This window comes from Scatophagus argus, chromosome 12 (assembly GCF_020382885.2).
Source record: "Scatophagus argus isolate fScaArg1 chromosome 12, fScaArg1.pri, whole genome shotgun sequence".
Classification (NCBI taxonomy): Eukaryota; Metazoa; Chordata; class Actinopteri; family Scatophagidae; genus Scatophagus; species Scatophagus argus.
The window spans coordinates 17,361,038-17,382,184 of record NC_058504.1 but is presented as its reverse complement, the minus strand read 5'-3'; the positions used below and the strand labels follow the sequence as shown (position 1 = coordinate 17,382,184).

The window sequence follows — 21,147 nt, the reverse complement described above, 5'->3', positions numbered from 1 at the left end:
ACGAGTCGGTAACGTAAATACTAATAATGTGAGTTTAAATAGGGCACTTAAGGTAGAAGAAACGCAAACCAATATTGCAAACACAGCTTCATTTCTTTCAGTTAAACATTTTTTATTTCATGGAAATACAACATAATTTCAAATCCTTTGCAGGACCATTGTTGTACAATTTATATTCTTTTTCTCCATTTTTGTACTTCAAAACATGGTCACTTGTACAACAATATCATAAACAAAGCTTCATGTCACAAATGGAGCCATTGATGACAATAAATTACACTTGCCATGCTAAGGTTTTGAGATGATACACCGGTACCTTCATTTTTACTAGATTAACCTTTAAATGAACAATACGTCCGAGTTAAATAAATATGATAAAAAGACACTGGAGTTACAAAAGAAACTTTGTTCATTCAAAACGGAGCAGAAAAATATCACAGGGCTGTTTGGGGAGGGTTACTTAATAATTCATTTGTTTTCCTCCATATGAAAAAAAAATAGGGACAAAATTTGCATATTTTGATAACACTGCTAAGTCTAAAGCAAAAATCCAACGATAGTAAATACTGATTATATTTAGGAAACTGCCCTTTATAACTCACATATTAGTTATGATTTTTTTTTCCTTTGTTTGCAGAACATTTCATAAGTCTGCTAGACCAACATCATCCATTCACACTAAAAACAGGTTAATCTAGTACAGATATACAACCTAGAGGTATTTTCTAATATTGTTTATTTTGTTTTTTTTTTAACTATTGAAAAAGCAAACACATTTAACCAGATGAAGATGTGTCTTTTCCAAACTGTAAATAATGTCACTGTATTCATGTACAGAATATAAAAATCTTTTCAATAAATGAGAGAAAGAAAGAAAAAAAAACAGTCAATGAGGTTTCCAGCCAGTAGCAGAGAGGCAAGTATACCAATAATGTGTAAATTAAAATATTCATAATTAAAAACATGAACAATTACAACACTCAACACTTCACTTAGTTCAACAGTGAAATTTACAGTGGAACTGGTACCGAATAAAAATGTATCAGGAAAAAGCATGAAAATCAGAGGCGAGGGGTGAGAGAAATAAAAGCAAATCAAAATTGTGATGCACCTTCATTCCTTTGAAAGCAAGCAGGTGAAGAAGAAGTAAGGAAGTATTTGAATTCATCATGATAGACACTATGTATGATGAAAATTGGCAGACCAGATTATTATACAGATGAGTGAAGAGTTTGAAATGTATCAAGATGAGCAGGTTTGGCTCATAATAGAGGACACGCGTGATGGTAGCACAGGTGTACTGGTGCCTGTATTGGTACTGTTCGTAGCCGTAGTAGCACTTCGAATTTACTTGAAAGATCTTTACATGACTTAAAAATCTGTTATTTGTTGCGGTTTAGTTATTTAGTATTTTATTATTTAATTTAGATTTACTTTTGTCTCTGCTCTTGATTGCTAATTCTTCAGGGCCTTCATGAGCCTCAGTGGCTGTGACTTCAGATAATAGGATAGAAATACTCTTTTGGCATTTGTGTCAACGATAAGAGCCACATGTGTACAGTGGAAGAAAGGATCAAAGGCATGCATGAGTCAGAGCCACACAGAGAGCAAAACAAAAAATGAAAAGAGTAAATATGCACTTCCATCTCCGGCCTGGTCCACTTTGAGGGGTCAGTGCTTCAAAAATTCAAAGACATATACATTTTAGATAGAGCAGTTTGAGAGGTTTTGTCTTTGTATTCTTGAAGCCAGCATGGAGCCATTGTGGCAATCTATACCTTTACAAGACCAGGAAGAGGCAGAAATTAGTATCACAGCTATGTGTTTGTGTGTGTGTTTGAGTGTGTGTGTGTGTGAGCACTACGTGTGAAGGGTCTATTTCAACAAGTGGTAGCCAGGGATTGGTGTATAGGAGGCTGGAAACAGCGAACGTGCTCCACAGTGGAACTGTCTGTCTCCACCGCCTTCATGTACTTGTTGAGGATGGCAAAGATCTCGTTGTTGAGGATCTGGTACTTCCTTATGCGATCTGCCATCTTCTTCAAGGGCTATTAAAAGAAAACACAACATAAAAGGAATAAATAAAAGAAATCAAGCAATATGTTTATACATGAGAGTAAATGTAGTGAATACAGTACACCCACCACATTTTTGATGATCTCATCCTTGCCGTCCTGTCTTTGGACTTTGAGCAGGTGGTAGCAGAAGTCAAAGAGGTCAAAGCGACGCTGCTGTCCCAACAGCACTATTATGGCACAGCCAGCCCAGTTCAGCCCATCCCCAAAGCACTGCCTGTAAGGCAAGGCACGAGTAATACATGAGATGTTTCCATTAAACATCCCAAGTGAGAAACTTCGGTGAATGTTTCCACCAATTTCTTTTGTGGAAATATATTTCAGAAGAAGTGACAAGATTACCTTATTATCAACAATGTACTCTCTTCCAATCAAAGTGAAACCCTGACTGTTTTTATTAGCTGCTATGGTGCCAAAGTTCTTGAACCATGTTGTTGTTTTTACTGTATTTTTTTTCAAACTACTTCCTATCCTTTCTTACCTTCAGATGTGCATAAAATACAAGATGAAAACACAAAATTGTGAAATGATCAATTATCTTGTCAGATTCTGAAATGGGCCCTTTTACATAAGGAGTACTTTTACTTTTGGTACTTTAAGTGTATTTTGATACAAATACTTTTGTAGGCAAGTAAAATTTTGAATGCAGGACTTTTGTTTGTAACAGAGAATTGCTAAACAGTGTTATTGGTACTTTTAATACAAAAGCACCACAGTACACACCAACACACACACAAAACAGCCAGGTACTACTTACTCTGCTGTGAACTCATGTGTGCCCACAGGGATACAGTAGACAAACTGCATGGCACTCCACAGGCGGTGGAACTCCATGCACTCGTCAACGTGCATCACACCGTTAGTGGGCGGAGGGCCGCGCCACACCCCGTCGTGCAGGAAACTGCGGATGCGCGTCAGGATGACCTCGAACATGGAAAGGCCGCAGCACAGGCGCTCTTTGGTCAACAGGTCCCCCTCACGGGCAATGGCAATTTGCTGGAAAAAAAGAACAGTCAAAATATTAGTATTAAAATATTAAAGAAGAGAAGTTTTTAATCAAACATTACATAGACAGAATACAGGAAACACAAAGGATCAGATTTGCCCTCATCTGTCTGCTTTTCTGCCTTCTTCCTAATGACAGGGTGGTGTTGAACTCACTTGCGGGGTTCCCAACCTCTCGATTAGAGGCACAAGGTGAAGAGGGGCGTACTTGGCTTCCAGCCTTTTCATCCTCACCTCCAGACGCTCTCCCTCTGTATAAACACACAAACACAATGGGAGAGCTGTGCATTAAGTACAAAAATGACCCATAAATCAATGACCATGGCACTGGGGGCATGTAATTCAATGATTTTTAGATATTTTGAATTTACTGGCTGTAACCATTTCTGAATACCTTTAATGTAAACTCTGGGCAGAATGTTCTGGAAGGGGGCAGCATGAAGCAGGTCACACACTTCCTCCTGGGACTAAGATTCAAGCACAACACAAGAACTGGTCATTTCAAGTATAACAACACTACCCACTTCACTTTATGGACATTATGCAGAGCATGCAGGTAACTATGAGATGATGCTGATTTTATACTTGCAGCTCAATATCTTAACTTAGTCACAAAGTCAGTCAGTTAGAATGTTAAGTTATGCTACAACTAAGAACAATAAAGCTTATTAAATGCTTTTAAAGGTGCAATATGTAAGGACTGGCCACCTGTTGAAGGTCATTTAAAGCAAACATGGGGCAGCATATCATCAGAGTAGCTGCTGCTTGCTATACTCTTTTCTATAGCTATCTTTAGTTGTAGCTACCAGTTGCCATTAGCTAGTCAGTTCAAATGTGTGCAGCTAGAGGCCCTATAGCCGATTCAAGGCCGCCCAGACCAGGAGCTTCGAGCACTGGGAAGGTGCTGGAACAGAGTTCAGAAACCTCCCAGTGAACGCGACCAGACCTGACCCACTCCAAACACTGTCCCCCGAGATGGACAAAGGCCAGTTTGATGAAGGGGAACGCGGTCCGAGGTGATATACAACAGCTCCAACCAGGTGAGCAGGTGGTGGACAGAAGGGGTGAAAGAGAAGCGAGAGGAAGGCTGGTCATCACCAGCACGGAAAAGCAGCGAATAGAGCAGGAATATTTTCACATCTAAGAGTTGGTGATTATTGGAACAGCGGAAAGACAAACCGAGGCAGTTTTGGTGAGTTCTATTTAGTTAATTCTCGAATGTTTTAAACTGAAATGATTATATTCATCTTACATATTGCACCTATAAAGTTATAAGAAAACTCACGTGAGCTCCATGCTGAAGTAAGATGATGGATTACTCAACCCTATAATCTGCTTATGCAGTGGAGATAAGTGAATGAGTGTGTCTCTGTGTGTATCATGAGGATATGTCCATCAAGCTATGAGGACAGGCCAATATTAGCAAGATTATAATTTTCCACACTCCTAAGTACAACATCCCAACTAATCTAGTTTAGCAGTAAGAGTTTACAGTCAGCTTAATAAACTCTTATCCCTCTAGCTAAAATGTCAGTGTGTTAGTAGTATTTTAGCTATGTGAAGTTATGATGACACAATCACTTGTTTAGCTTATTTAGCAAGTAAGTCAAGACAACAAGCTATGAATCAAACTAAAAGCAGAGAAGCAGCATCTTGAAACAATGTTGAAACTAAAGGGCAACATATGAGAAAAGAGAGTCATGCAGTGACAAAAAAGCAAGACACACACCCACCCACCCACACACACACGCATACACACACACGCTCGCACGCACACACACTCCAATCCTTATGCACAAACATTCTAAACACACACTTGTCAGGGCACTCAGACAGAAATGGAAGAGAGAATGACAGTTGAGTAGTGTTATGGAGACAGGCATCACAGGCACCCAGAAGAGAGCATGGAGGAAGAAGTGCAGAGTTAAGCACAAGACTGCACCAACAACCAACCAGAAATGTACAATCACCTCTTCCATGGAAGACAAGGACATAATATGGCAGCCAAATGTGGGTTCGTTTACTTGTTCCATTGTCTTGATCAAATGTCTGTCTCCAAGTACAGCTAATTTCTTTGGGAATTTGTGTCAAAAATTATATTTTCATTTAATTCCAAGTAAAATAAGAACACACTAAAATTCTCTCAGTCCTTTTGCTTCCATGGCTGATTGGAGGTGAAACCATGTGTGCCAGACTAATATGGTGAAAAAAAAAAAGAAACAGAAAGACAGCAGTTCAAACCAACAAGAAGATAGAACAGAAAGAGACATATTTGGTCTCAGTGTTATTCTGATACCAACGACAAGACCTAAATCCTTACCACCTGTGGTAGTTGCCAGCGTGAAATGAAAAATAGAGTTGCATTTCAGAAAAAAACATCAAAGATCAAACATACTTGGCGGCAGGCACACTGGAGTCCTGACAGTTTCTGCCTCTGACATTTAATGTTGGATGTGAACTAACAAATTGAGAAGAAACCTTCAGACACCCAGGTTATTGGTCACCCACACAAAAAAATGGCAGTTTAAAAATGTTACACATTAGCAGTCGCTGAGCACTGAGTGTGCTCAGGGACCACAGAGGGAATTAACAGTGGTAAGGTTGAGAAAGCAGAGGTACTATAATTAACAGCCTGAGGAGAAATGGACACTTTTGAAGAAAATGTCCTACCAGAGCTTGCTCAATGAGCAGGCAGAAGAGGATGGCATTTCCCACCTCCCTTAAGCTTTGGAAGACATCTGTCTTCAGCTCAGCATACTCAATGATATCCTTGAGCTGATGATGGAAGAACTCCAGGATACCTGAAATAGCAGAAATGGGGAAAAAAGTACATGATACCTTGCTAAATCCAAAATTTTTGTGAAAAAAAAATGCATACAAAATCTATAATTGAACCATCTTTTTATCCTACAGTCAAACTATAGCTGAGCAGTAAATACCCTCTAACACCTCTTTATGTCATTGATAACTTATTGCTACCAGGATAATGTCAGTGGGTCTGTCCAGCTGCCATGACCCACATTTGGTTCAAGCATCCTGCCCTCACAGGAGAGAACAGGAGGATCACTAACTGCTGACAGTAAGATCACAGGTGGTAAGCCAGGTACAGAACTCAGCGTACAGAACATCAGTAATCTACAGATTACTAAGTCCTCCTCATAGGGATATTCCGCCTGACTGCAATCCAATCTGCACACAGTGCTCCGGCCAAAATGCACGGAGGCAGTTCAGGAAATATACAAAGACGGAAGCTTTTATGGTTCAAAGGAACACTTTTGTATGCCTGACATTAATTTCCAAGAATCTGTCTTTTTTCAGAGGTAATTTCAATTTTGTTTGTCTTGCATGTTAAGAAATAGATAATGTACATCTGATTTTGTTTTATTTATACTAAATTATACCACCTATCTTAAATCTGATTTTTATTGCAACAGAGTTGCTATTTTCCCTAATATGTCCCAATGTAGCTTATTTACACTTCTCCTAAGTGTATTATAATGCTAGCTGTTTGAGTCTTGTTGATTTAGTGTTTTGTATTTGCCTTTGTTTTCTTCTGCTAGCTGCATGCTGCAAATGTTTAAACAGCTGCTTGACATAATATTCTACTAATGTTTCTAAGCTCTGACAGCCCTCAAACAGGCAGCATGTGCACAAAACACTACAGTGCTTAGCAAGGAAGAGGACTGAGCTGGTATTAAAATGAGAACAGAGCTGCATGTTATGCATGAAAATGTGCTGAATGTAACACAATTTTTTGTTTGTTTTGTTTTGCTAACAGTTATCATTTATCTGACACAAGCAGGATTCAGTTTTCAGATACACTTGTGAATACATTTTTGTGTTTACTAGTTTACATCTATGTGTAAGTCAATATAACAATAAATATAGATAATAAATAAATATAGAACTGTATATACTGTATAATATATGAAACTGCCTGAGAGTCCACTTTGACATAAATAATTTAATTATTACTATTACATTATTCTTATTATAATAAAACATTCTTTTAATTTAGTTTTTCTATTTTCATTGTTCTCCATTTATTTTAATTGACAAAAGAAGAGGGGAAACAGTGAGTCCCTAAAGAGACAAGTGAGTATTCTCAGTGTGGAGTGAGGTGAATGGATTACAAACAAAAACTCAACAGTCTCTGCTTGGATCAGAAGAGTCTTTGGTCATTCTAGCAGCTGTTAAGCTATACTTAGGCACAGCAGTGCTTTGAGCTTAACAGTAAAATTAACAATGCCAAAAAGGTGTCATTAACCATATGTATATATATATATATATATATATATATTTCATTATGTTTTAGCTCTTATTGCTGTAGTCTAATTCTATTGTACCGAATTGTAACTAACTATTGTACCTTGTGATTCTATAAGTCGCTTTGGATAAAACCATCTATTAAATGAAGTGTAATGTAATGTAATTTAAAGTACAGATACACACACACACACATATCTCGACCACATGCCAACCTCATGTTGGTACTCGACAGGATGTCTCACCATGACTATAAAAACATGACTCCGTCTATCTCTTTACTAATCCAAAAATGGGCAGTGACGGAGCAAGGGTGCTGAGGCAGGCTGAACGAAGCCTGGTGTAAGACAGCTAGTGGTGGCTTGCTGTCACTTAAAGCAGCCATGGGCTTAATTATGCACAACTCTCCGCTGACCAGTAAAGCCAGCCTCCAGTGGCCATTTGAGGAACCGCAGTTTTTTGCACTTAAATGTGGGCCTCATTTTCATCCCCAGAGGTTGCTTCTTGGCTGTATTAATTTTGTTGTCGAAAAATCTTCCAAATCCAGATTAGATTTTGTCTCCGGCAGCCATGTTCATGTCATTTTTTATTCTTTGAGGTCAAAAACTATGATGAAGTCTGATGTTTTCCTCATCGAATAAAAATGAGACGAAAGTGATAACCAGAGACGAAATCCAATTTGGAATTTTCCGTCAAAAATTAACAGTGCTGTTTGGGGATCACCCCTAACTAAAGCAAAGATGACAAACTATCTTCAGTCACATCTGTAATTTTCCTTACATTGGTGGGGACTAACAGTAAAAATATCTTTGACCAACCACACTGTTGTGATCGTACCGTATTATTTATTGTGGGCACGATGACACAACCACCACACAAATGTCATTAGCACCTCTATATAAGAGACTATGGTAATTTTCTAGATCACTACCACTTTTCTGTGTGTTTAAATTGCATGACGACTGGCTTGAAAAATCCCACTTCTACAGATATAACATATAACTACATCCACTCTATATAAGTGTGGTAGGGTCAGCTCACCTGGGGAGCCATACTCATGACGCGGTAAGCGGCAGATCTTGGGCATGACTTCTATCAGCGTTTTTACGTACTGCAGTATGGTGCCCTGTAGCTGTAAAGTGACAAAGAAGATAGATGGCACACAGTAGGCAAGGGGGAAGAGAGGGCAGTAAGAAGGAACAAAATAATTCACTGTAAGAAAGCAGCACACTAAAGGGAAGGAAACATGATTTTATGGATGCAGTGGAAAATGAAGATAAATACCAGGCTCTTGACAATCTTAAGGAGCTCCTCCATTACAACAGCAATGCCTTGGTAACCAAGGAGACGGCAGATAGTCTTGAAGTGAGGCGGGCCAACAAAGTTTCTGTAGGAGCTGTATATGTGGGAGTAGGCAATGTTCAAAGGCTAAGGAGAAATGAATAAACAGGAAAAGAGTGTTATTCTAGATCAGCAGGAGGGTGGGTTTCCTTTACACACCTTGCTAATACATGATTTTAGAGAATCTTTCTTGTACCTTGGACCCATACAAGTAATAAGGCTGCACATTGGCTGGCTTGTCTCTCTGAGGCTCCTGGGTGAAGGGAATCGCTGTGCGTACAAAGCTGAAGAAAAAATGATGTTTACAACCAATAGGAAGAAAAGCACAGGCTCCTAAAAATGTATCTCTCCAAACATACGCCGTCAAACTGACCGGTTTGTGGATCCATTGTAGCAGTAGTTGGGGAGGAAGTCGAAGTTGAGTTCCCAAAAGACATGGAGAGTGATCCGTCCATAGGGAGCGGAGACATTATGATTGGCCTCACGGAACATGGCGTCAAAGCTGTCCAGAGTCATGTGCTTGGACAGGAGCCGGTGGGTTAGTCTGTTGATCTCCAGCAGCCACTCCAACTCCTATCACGGCAGCAAAGAGAGTTTGTATGACAGATTTGATTGAGGATATGAAAGGAGAAGTTTAGTTTCCTGTGTCCTTGGCGTGCGATCTTACCACTATGGAAGTGAGGTCCTCGCTCTCAAAGCGGCTGATGGCATGGTCCAGAGACTTGTACATCGCTGCAGAAATCCTCTGGGTGATCAGACGGTTCAAGTCAATGGAGCGACCTAGCAACTGCAAGACATAGAAAGAAAAGGTAAGAAATATGACACACACATTAAGCGCATCAGTCTGTATCCTCACATAAGTGAAACTCAACAGAAGTAATGACACCCTAGGTGAGTCGTGGAAGACTGTTCTCGTGTTTTCAGCACCTGTACGTGTCTCTGTTTGAGCAGCGTCTCATAGCGGTTTGATGGAGGGTAAGGGATGATCACACCATAGTTTTTACACTCTGCTCTGAAACGTTTGTCTAGGAGAACACTGCAAAACACATGACATATGATTAAATCAATTAATTAAAAAATTAAAATTAAAAAGACTGCGAAATAATCTGTCCATTAAACTTCTCTTACCTTCCAGCCATTGCTTTGTAGTAGGCAAATATCTGATCCGCTAACTTGTAGACAAACTGGTCAAAGCAGAGGTTTACCTGTGAACAAGAAACACTTTGAAGGTCCAGCATTTAAAGAACAACACTGAGGTAAAGGTTGATGCATTTCAATTTTAAATTAGACTAACTCAAGAAATGGCCATGAAAGATTACCTCAGCTTCGATTTCATCATAAAGAAACTGTTTCTTGAACTTAGTGAGAGCGTAATAGCCGCTGTCATTATACAAGTCTAGAGGATAGAGCACGTATCTGGAGGAGGAAGAATGGAAATAAGAATTAGTCTCAACGTACAAATACATTATGAGTTTGTCACAGGAGGTTTTGTCTTACTCCATCATGGAGGGCTCCTTGGTCTCCAGGATGTGGTCTGTGAGGATCCAGGGCATGGACATCTCAATGGGGAACTGGATTCGGCGACCCATCGTCAACTCTAGGAAGAACTCTCTGAACCACAGCTGGGACAGGTCACAGCACTGCTGCAGGGCCTCTGGACAGTGGAGGGACACAAGCAGGGAAAAGCAGCCAGGATATAAAGCAATGTCTTCAGGTCTACATGTATGGCAAATCACTTGAACACCTCACGTGATGATTTCTACAAGACTGCCTAAAATATGTCTTCGTAATAAATCACTATACTTTTTTGTACTAGTAGTTTATTTGCAACATCTGCTGAGAGTTTTTATTCACCGCTGAAGTTGAGCAGGTGTGTGAAGAAGAAGGATTGTTTGTGGAAATCTTCTATGGCCACCACTATGGGTCCATCTAGACTGCTGCGCAGAGTTTTCTTAGACCCACTCTTGTCTGCGATCAGTGACTCCAGCATGGTGCGCACCATGTACAGCTGCAGAGGAAAGACAAAGGTATGTTATTCACAGCAAGCCTTAGGCTGATAAAACCATAATATATACCATCTTTACTCCCCAAGCACCCTTTTTGGGCTAAACTTTGGGAATGCTGTCACCAATTCAGCACAACAACCTGTCCTGTCCCATGTCTTACCTGTGTGCTGGAGGGTCCTACAGCCCTGCGGGGTACTTTGATGTCAAATCCACCTTTTGGGTCTTTCTCCCCCCTCAGACAGGGGTCATTTGGAGGCTCCCTCGCCCCCTCCCAGTCACAGACAGTCTTGCGAATGGCCTGAAGAACGCTACAAGAAAGAAAAACAGGATTATAAAAGCGATTTTGGCCTTAAAGTTTAGGTCTAAGACTAGAGTCGGTTTAATTTGATGTGATCAGACCATCACACTGTACCTAATGAGGACGTTCTTCTTCTTGCGAACAGCCTGGCGCAGAGGTTCTCTGAGGGTCATCTGGGCAAAGTCCTGCAGCGCTGCGTAGATGGTATTCCTGATGGCCTGGTTAAACACGGACTCCATTCGACCCATCAGAACCTACACAGTCAATCACCCAGCACCATCATCATCATCATCGCCGTCATCTTGGTCATAAGGAAACTTTTAGATATATGGGATATGATTTTTTTACTATAATTTATACTATATATACATACTATATATACATTCCTATATTACAATAACTACTTCTACCTGATTGAAAGACTAACTCATTCCACTCTTTGTGCTAACCTAAGCTACCTGGCTTCAGGCTGCAGCTTCACATTCAACAGACACAATATAAGAGTGGTAAAGTCTCATATAAAATCTCATATAACTAAAATGTCACTCATTCAACAACGAATAACATCAAAGCTGCTGCTAGGTAGCCTTGCATGATTGATACAATTTAAGGTCTTAAAATGTTCTTTTGACCAAATGCTTTTGGTCAACATAAATAAAAGAGCTACCAGTACTCAGCATCTGTCAGGGTCACCAGGTGATTTACCTGCAGCCCTTTGATCATGGCAATGACCTCCACCAGGGCAAATTTCTCCTCACTGGTGTAATTGTATCGTGTGGCCCGTTCGTATTCCTCCGCTGTGCCTGGACAGTCCTTGTTACAGAATTTATCCGTGGGATGGACCAGCTTCCACGAGTACTGAAGAAGACAAAGAGAGCCTTAAATACATTGATCAATTGAAATGATCAATGGCAAAATCACAAACTTCTTCAAACCTGAACACACACATATTGACTGCAGCAAGATTTTTTTTTCCTGTCCACACACAAACACAGATAGTCCCTTGTTTTACTCACAACTTCCATGACGTGCGTGCTCCACTTGGACAGCAGCTGCAGACCTCTCAGAGCGAGGTCGAACAACTCTCTGTACTCCTCATCGGACTTCTGGCTGTCCAGGCCCGAGCCTGTCACCACTTCGCTATTGCTGTAGCGCGCCAGCTCCGAGATGAAACGGATGTGGTCTTCCCTGATCTGCACCATCTGCTCACACAGGTTGTACTGGGGCGAAATGCTGCTCTGGGTGCATGTCCACCTGGGCACAAAATGGAGAAAATGAAGGTTGGAGGTGGGTGGGAACAGATGGCCGGGGTTGATGCTTGAGGTTGAGAGCATTTCATCGAATTAGGTATACAGACAACTACACAGGTCCTCTTACTTGGACTTGTTTTCTTCGTAGTGAGCGCTTGTCTCAATGTAGCGTGACAACTCTATCTGCATGTCTCCAAACAGGGGCACCACTTGAAGCTTGAAAAACAAGGCAAAGAATCACTCGCACTCATGTCATGCACACGAACACAACTCTGGATGAAAGAGATGCTGAAAAAAACAACAGACTTACTTTGAAGAACTTGTCAATCTTGCTCAGGTTGATCCTCTTTTTGGCATCTAGTTTGTAGATATTACTCACATTCCCGTCCATTAGGTACAGACCAAAACCCATCACCTGTCAGATAGAGAGGGACAATTTGTTTTACCTCTGTAAAGGACAGTAAGACAGCTAAGGATTAGTTTGTTCCAGGTTGGTGGCTGGTAAAGATGTCAAATCTGTGTACCTTAAGCAGCATGTGTTTCTCACTGGGTGTCAAATACATCTTGTTCTCATAATAGTCTACACAGATGTTGACAATGTCTGCCAAAAGTTCCTCATAGCCAGGAATCACCTCCAACTGTTGATGCAGGCACTACACAACAACAGACACAACAGGTCATCTTCACATAAATTTATTTACATACAAATGATAGAAAGGGCTAGGTCAATCTGGGATACACTCCTACAGCATGTCTATAGAATATCAACAGTGAAAATTATGTTCCTATGGGCCATTTGGTTATTAAAATTGTTCATTAGTGGTCATACAATCATTCGCCACATTTTAAATGAACTGTCAGGGTCATTTATTTATGCATTATACATTATTACATTTTGATCAAGAAGGACTGAGTCACAAGTCAGTCCTCCATGTTCTCACACATTGACACATTTTTACACCACATGCCATAAAGACAGTAGAGAGTCTGCACACCAACCTGAGTGATCCTGTTGTGGTTGGCTAAAAACATTGAGAGGTTCTGGGACTCCTGGATGGACTGAGGATCAGCCATCTTCCTCAAAAACTGAGCTGCCCTGGAGGCAGAGGAGGAGAGGAAGGTTAACTTGGCTATAAGATATATAACAATGATCCCTTTATCTGTGGTTCACTACCTTTTGTATGCGGAGTGATCATTCTTAACACTACACTTCATGTTCTTCAGTTCATCCAGCACTGCAAACATGTTAATAAATTTGCCCAGAGTGAGCAGGTAGGCCTCAGACACAAAGTCCTTCCTTCTCTCGGCGTGACACAGACGCTTCACTTCACTACAGAAACGTTCTATAGCTTTACGCTGTAAAGACAAAAAAGGGATGTAAGGCAAAATACATTTTAAAAGAGACAACGCCTAAAATGCACAACTTTAAAATGAAAATGTATGCCATTATATGAGCCCATATGTAGGGTTTCGCCTAGCATGGCTCTCAAGATTTTCAGGTTCAGTTAATCATAAAACACAAAAAACACATTCAGCTAGTCGAGTCTTACCTGAAAGTACATGAACTTCATGAGCTTTGTCACTTCAGGTTCTAACACCTCCACTGTTTTCTCATAGATCTCCACTCTGTTGGGCTGCTCATTGCATTTCACCTAGTAACCACAAGAGGGGGCCATCATACAACTTGATTTTGTAGCAGCATTTATACTGGCTGTTTACTTGAGCTGGTTTTTGAAACTATATAGTTTGTTTGCAGGTTTGAGGTGTACGTTTCCAAGTCAAAGACTAGATTAAAATTGAATATATTTCAAAGATAGGATGAGTTCCGCTCAACACAGGCAGGAAAAAGAAGTAAACGCAAATATTGACAGCTTTTTAATCAGTGGTCAAACGATATCAAGTTTGGTATCAGCCACGCATTATGTTAGCAACCTCTACCACAGTAACACAGTTTCATGAGGTTCGTCTATGTATTCATTAACAGGAACTTGCAGGTTGAACCCACCAGCTGACAAACGCAGTACAACAACTTTAATGGAAATTCAAAGATTTTTGTTTTATGGACAAATTGCTGTTAAGATTAATTTAAAATGAATAGAATCAAACCAGTGAAAGGAAAATTTGACAGGGGTACAATTAAAAATAAGAAATAAGGTGTCATGTTAAGCATTAATCTAAGCATTAATAGTGTGTGTGTGTGTGTGTTACCTGGGGAATGGCTCTGGAGCAGCTTCTCCAAGTGTAAAGCATCACAGCATATTCATGTCCTTCTTCCAGCATCTCATTCTGCACAAACAAACAAAATACCACAAATCCATCATTCTTATTGCACAATTAAATTCAACTGACAAAAGCCTAGTTGATCCCTTGTATTTCTTACTTGTTCAATATGAGTATATCACAAGTGGAAATTTTGCAAAGTAAACACAAAATACGATGGAATGTATCTCAGATGAGTCATATATTCCAGGATGAATGGGGCTTGATGAATATTTTAGCAGGGGAACATTTCTTCCATTCAGAAGTGGGTGAGACAGATTTCTCCATCACTCTGGCTAAAGAGAGGAGCATCCTCAAATAGACCAGCTTCAGCCTCAATGGCACTTCCTGATTAAACAAGGTTAAATGAAGCACTACTTCCCCTCTTTGCCAGGCAAATCAGACTCTCCATTCATTCACCATCAGGGGAAAGAGGTTTACTGCTCCATTGCCTCCCTGATTCACCAGTGTGTGAGGGAAGCGTGTGTGTGTGTGTGTGTGAGTGTGTGTGTCTCTTGCCACAGACCGAGCCAAATCCTAACAAAAGAGCCAAATGATAATCAATTCAGTGAAAACAAGGCTCTCTTTAAGGGCGTAAGACTGCTTCCCACAACCACCTTTGTGTTTATTGAAAAGAGAACAGCAACGATTTTAAAGAGACAACAAAAAAATCGATTCAACCAATCAGATGCAAAAACCAATATGACAGGATGTGTGTTCTTTAAAAGTGGAGCACAGATCTCACCATGCTGGAGTGGACTGTAGCTTGCTCTATATAACGGGCGATGCCAGTCACAAATGCATTCCTGTCTTCAAAGTTGGTGTCAAAATTAGCCTGGAGAAGGAGGAAGAAAGGAGAGAGGCGTACAGTGAAAAACAATTGGGGATCATGGTGGGTGGCAGCGACAGTGTGTGTGTGTGTGTGTGAGTGTGTGTAAGTGCGTACCTGGTACATGATAGAAGAGGGAGGGGGTTCGATGCATGGCTGCTGGTCCGGGAGCGGCAGCTCCTCCAGGAGGTCCACATTGGACAGGGCATCCTCCAGGGTCACGTGGGTCGTCATGGTAACAAGGCGTCACTCACACAACACCCCAGCCTGACAGAAATAAAAAGAGAACCATAATTTGAGATAAGGATGCAGAAAAAGCTCTATGACACAGCCTTAAGATGCAAAATGGGGCTGAATATGCAGTCAGGGTACTTGTGCCCCAGGCGGTTATTCAGAAGTTGCCAGGTTGCATATTAGATATGATAAAATAAAAAATGTAGTTTGGTTAAATAAATATATTCAGATACCCAGTCAAAGCAACTAAACACTACAAATGAAGGTGAAGGTGAAGCAGAAATAAAACAGCAAGTGGTTAAAATACATAACTAAAAGTGATAGATGATCTGTTGAAATATGTTAAACAGAAATTTAATAGATTAAAATATATAATAAAAACAGATAGGTTTATTAAATTTATTTAGAAATAAAAGATAACTGATGAAACATCCAGCTTGTCTAGCAGTGCAGTGAAGTCAAATTTAACTAAAAAGACCCATTAGTTCAATAATATGCAGTCTGTTCAAATTAATAAATTTGGAACACGGTGAGTGGTGTCAAGTCATTCTGACAGGGTTAGTTTTAGGAGCAGGCTGAGGCTGAAATAAAGTGTAAGAGACAATCAATGGATCAAATGAATGGTGGAGGCACAGTCAAATGCCACAGCACAGTCAAACTGTATGCGATTTCTCTCTTAACTGAAAAACAAATACACCCAATATTCTCTTTACATGTATAACTCCACTTCCTCTTCTGAAGCCCTGTCGTGACTTATGTGCTGCCGCATGTTCACGTGTTCGCTCTGCACCTGTATCCCCTCCCATTTCACAATATGTCAACACTAGACTAAAGATCAGAGGAAGTAAAGGGCAGAGACCCAAGACTGTTTCCGTTCAACCTTTTCATTTGACTCGAGGCATATTCGAAGCATAAAATCTTGAAATGCGTAGGCCAGGAAATCTCACTGACTTGAGAAAGCTGACGAAAAATGTGGCAGTGAATGACATCTGACAAACAGAAAAATGTGCTGTCGTGCAAAGGCAGTGGACCCACTTGAAATCGCCTTTTCACAGAAGCTTTAGGAGAGCTTATATTTTAGATTTTTAATAAGTTAAAATGAAGAGTTAGTGATATATACGACCAAAGAATGTGCATTCACCTCACGCATAAACTTTAAAAATCCACAGCTATAATGACTGTACTCCACCTGATCTGTCCTTGAAATGAATGGCTAAACCGTCTTACAGTACAGCCATTGCAGTGCCCTCTTTTCGTTATAAAACTCCAGCCCAGCCAAAGCAGTGTGTGTATGCACTCACTTTTATATCATGTGCCTCTCAGAATGTGTGTTTTATGTCTGACCTGGCAGACAGGGCTGACAGAGCCAATAATCAGCTTAATATTCACAGCCAGAGAGAGAACAACTAGAGCTGAGGTTGCCAGAGGCCAAACAGCACAGAGAAAAGAGGCCGATAAAATGAAAACGTGACTGTCTCTCCTCTTCTTGCCATAGGTAGACAAAAAGTTGATGAATAAAGCTGGATTATAGGATCTTATGTATGTCTTTTTTCCCTTAAAGTCAGCAACAGACTGAGGATGACATGAACAGAGAGGTGAAGCTACATTTAAAAGTCAAAACAGCAGCATTTTGACAACATGTCAAGCCAACGTAAGATGTTTACTCTACAATTCATAGAGTGGCTTTGTGGCTTTCACTAAATGGCCCAATCTTCATACTTTGCTCCTTGTAATAATAATAAATGTAAGGAATGTCAGGGTATACTTTCAAATGTAATTCTGTCATCAAAAGAGGGATCGGTTTTAGGAAAAAGAAATGACACAGGCGGAGCTCACACATTCACTGAGACACATTCTTGTTGATTGTGGTCCCACATGCGGGCAGATATACATGATTGCAAAAGCAATGAGAAGGGAGGTGGGTTGAGTTTCCTGTCACTTCAACATGCCCAGAGTTTATATTTGAATTAGCTAGACCACAGAACTTGAGGTCACAATAAGACCAGTGCCAGAGTCATCAGAGTCGTCTAATGATACTTACATACACTTAAGTTTAGTGCTACACAAAAAGCCATTCAAATAGAGGCGTTAATAAGGTAAATTACTTAAGACTGAGGTTTATTGGATGAAAAGTGTGACATGTGAAAAGGCAATGGGTAAAGACATACAGATTTGAAATTACACTAATGAAGCTCCCTGTGCTGCTGTAACCTTGTAATTCAGATGTTTAAAAAAAGACTGCAGTTTCCTGTATTTTTTTTTTTTTTTTTTAACTGCTGTTGACTTCACAACCTGGATTCAAGCATTGTCTGGTTCTTTGAAGACTTGGCTGGTTATTTTTAACTGTTCATCTTATAGAAAAGGAAACACGCAGCTTGTTAAAAGGGATTCTGTAGGGCAGATAAACACGCTCAGTTCTGTTAAACTCCCATCTGTGCTTGGGAATACAGACGCAGACTGAAGCCTGCGTTGGCTGAATAAACTTTCCCACTCTGTACCCGAATCTTTTCAACAGTTGGTGTGTCTGTCTGTGTGTGTATGCATCTTTACAAAGCAAAGGGCCCCTTCATTCCCTTCTGGACACTTAGTAACATAGCTGTAGGCCACACATGATAACTCCTTTTACACAGTTCACACAGTAGTTGGGCTCTTGGGGAAAATGAAACACAGAACATGAATGACAAGCATAGCAAAATTCCCCATGGCTGACATGACATTATAACTAAAGCTATTGTACACCAAGAAACTGGGATCATATCTCCTCGTGACATTAAACCATTAAAGAATAAATAAGTCTGAAGAAATGCTCAAATGATTATGGCAAAGAAAAAAGACAAATGAGAATGAGACAGAGAAAAAGAAAAACAGCAGCATCAACACAGATCCATTATGTGCTGCTGGGCATTCGTGTAACACATCCAGAGCCAGATAGAAGGACAGAGAGTAAGAAAAAGTGTGTCAACTCCAGGGCCACACCACTCAGTGGGATCTCCCCCTAAGGCTGGCTTTGTAAAACATATTCATCCTCACAATAAGATGAGATCCGATCAGCGTGAAGACAGGGATTCCTAAGCATTTGGACACGTATGTACACATGATCATTCAAACCACGTTCACTGACAGAAACACACACACAAATAAACACCAGTCACATGTGCGTTCCAGCAGCATCTGTGCAGTCTACAGCGCGTCATCATGTGCAGGGCAGCTGGGGTATTTGACAGGCTGATTGTCATTTCAGAGACCGGCGAGGGGAAACCTGTTGTGCTGTTGTCTCATGATCGCCCGTGATGTCATGCTCTCCTTTCAGACCGACAACAATGACCATCACATGAATATGCAACATAAGCCTGGCGCCTCGCGTTACGACTGGCTCACACTGACAGGTAGAGGATCATAAACAAACACATCGCCGGGCTTTGAGTTTGCAGGATATTCAAAAATGTCTTTACTAATCTGCAGTATCACACCTGCATACTTTCACCACAGTTTGTCCACATTGTTTATCTCTGCTTCCCTTTTCTTTGGATGTTTAGGTGGTTGGTTCATTATTTATAACCACATGCTTTCTGTCTTCATTTACTGAACTGGAAACAGTATTAATAGCTGCTATTGTCTGCTCGTGATTATACCAGGTTTACTGCTATTAGTTATATTGCTGGTAGTATGGTACAATGTATTAGCTATGACACATATGTTACAACAACCACAATTCCAACCATATTTGAGGGATAAATTAAAGGTTATTTTCAGTATCGACTGAACTGCTTATTATCATTAGTATTATTATATAATTTTTGCATATTTATCCAAGCCAAGTCTAGTGAAAACAGGACTTGACTTCATTGGAAATATTAAAAGGAATATTATGGTGTTTTTTTGCATGTGGTATGTGCATCAGTATTAGCAAGCAGCAGCCTCATCATTACATCACTGCTGGCTGGTGAGGGTCTGGTCGTTACAACTCAGCCAGTTTGATACAACAGCATATTCATGTACACAACCTATTGGTTTAAGTTACTGGGCGCATGTATCATAATGTAACGGAGAGTTAAAAAAAAAAAAGAATCAAACAACAGGGTTCAGACACTTGAAACGGAAGTAGGTGAACCTGCCGTTAGTCGCATCAGTAACAGCCCTGCTGATACAGGCCGCTGTGAACGCTGTGAGAACGACTGGCCTGCTCTCACTTACACCCTGCACGCTGCTCGGATGGGTCAAAGCGGCGATGTAGGACAGAGCAGGGCAAAAACAATGTGTATATGAAAGAGAGAGAAAGTGTAATCGAACCATCTGAAGCATCAAATTCTAACCTCTTATCATAGCAGACATCTTTTTTTTTTCCTCTCTGTGCGCCGAAAACGTCGTTACCAGCTAAGAAAATCGTTCAGCTTTTCCGTGATCCATCCTCCATCAGTGTGCACTTGCTACACAAGCACCCTATCCTCACCCCACCCATCTCAGTGTGAGCTATGCCGATATAAGCTAACGGGGATCCCATTCATGTGTCAGAATAATCCGTGAAAACCGGGACGCTCGATCCGGCTCACGAGAGACGGCGATTTCTCGGTGATCCACCCATTGATTATCTCTGTTATGCACGGAGAGGTAAATAACGGGAATGATGCACAATGGGGTAGAGGAGGTTGTGAAAAAAAAAACAGCTCGCCAGTCTCCAGCCATCATCACTAACCCAGAGCGCATCACCAGCCCCGTTCGTCTCCAGCGCTGCGGTTCCATCCATTGCTACATTTGCCACATACCTGTAAATTGCATGTCCGTCCGGCAATCCAAAATCTGCGACGGCGGTCCAAGGTTCGCTAATCTTTTTTCCCCCTAGCCTTCTGTGCCGATTGATGCTCTAGTTTTCGCCCAGCGCCTACCCACAGCTAATCCACCCCACACAAAGAGCAGAAAATGGCTGCAAGTGCATTTTCTTAAAGGGACAGTCACACTGAAGTGATGGGTGATGAGGAACCCCCCCCCCCCCACTCCCACCCCATCTCACACACACACACACACGTTGTTGCTGTTCATTTGTGCTCTTATTGATATAGTTTTTAAAACTTAGTTGTTCACATGGAGGAATACTTCCTTATTTCTACACATTAAAAGTAGTTTGTGCGTGTGTGTGTGTGTGTGTGTGAGAGAGAGAGAGAGCGAAAGGGGAGAGAGAGGGAGAGAGATAGTGAACTTTGATCCTTGGCATGAAATAGAGCAGAGGGTCACTGTCCTCTTAAGGGAAAGCAATCAAAAACCAGTCAAAACGCAATATATATATATATATATAAATATATATATATCATGATAGTGCTCATGGTGGTAAATGTGTTGTATTTGGTTTTTAGAGACAAAACCATTTGAATTCAAACAAAATTAATGATGTAATGATGATACAGCATAAAATGAAATAATGTCATGTCACACCACTGCTGTAAAGATTGTTTATTGGCCAATTTTTCTTCAACATATATTGTTTGAAACAGTGTTTTTGAACATGACAAATTGATGTATGATGCATAGTGATATTATGTATGTGTTGTAGGCCTGTAGGCTAGCTGCATATGCAACGGACAGGCTGCAC

At 40.6% G+C, this 21,147-nt stretch overlaps 1 protein-coding gene across 1 annotated transcript; it reads right to left on the bottom strand.

Annotated features, from left to right (window-relative positions):
* Positions 1 to 95: 95 nt before the first annotated feature.
* On the bottom strand, positions 96 to 20,513 carry cyfip2 (cytoplasmic FMR1 interacting protein 2). Its single transcript, XM_046406121.1, has 30 exons — positions 20,327 to 20,513; positions 15,447 to 15,596; positions 15,246 to 15,335; positions 14,450 to 14,527; positions 13,792 to 13,893; positions 13,416 to 13,597; positions 13,241 to 13,337; positions 12,766 to 12,894; positions 12,552 to 12,656; positions 12,369 to 12,457; positions 12,008 to 12,245; positions 11,697 to 11,849; positions 11,106 to 11,245; positions 10,854 to 11,001; positions 10,542 to 10,695; positions 10,185 to 10,341; positions 10,007 to 10,103; positions 9,816 to 9,892; positions 9,615 to 9,723; positions 9,355 to 9,474; positions 9,061 to 9,260; positions 8,884 to 8,971; positions 8,631 to 8,774; positions 8,388 to 8,478; positions 5,751 to 5,881; positions 3,475 to 3,547; positions 3,237 to 3,331; positions 2,833 to 3,071; positions 2,145 to 2,292; positions 96 to 2,048 (listed from the first exon to the last, which is right to left on the bottom strand). Exons 2-30 carry the CDS (start codon positions 15,561 to 15,563, stop codon positions 1,881 to 1,883), a joined length of 3,759 nt encoding a protein of 1,252 aa, XP_046262077.1. The 5' UTR covers positions 15,564 to 15,596; positions 20,327 to 20,513; the 3' UTR covers positions 96 to 1,880.
* Between the last annotated feature and the right edge of the window lie 634 nt (positions 20,514 to 21,147).

What these genes read in the sequence shown, in the direction of transcription:
- cyfip2 (XM_046406121.1), bottom strand. Translation starts at nt 15,563, where the DNA reads ATGACGACCCACGTGACCCTGGAGGATGCCCTGTCCAATGTGGACCTC. An exon ending in CCTCTTCTATCATGTACCAG is followed by an intron (nt 15,336 to 15,446) that starts GTACGCACTTAC and finishes CTCCTTCTCCAG; the next exon opens with GCTAATTTTGACACCAACTT. An exon ending in TCATGAGTATGGCTCCCCAG is followed by an intron (nt 5,882 to 8,387) that starts GTGAGCTGACCC and finishes CTGCTATTTCAG; the next exon opens with GTATCCTGGAGTTCTTCCAT.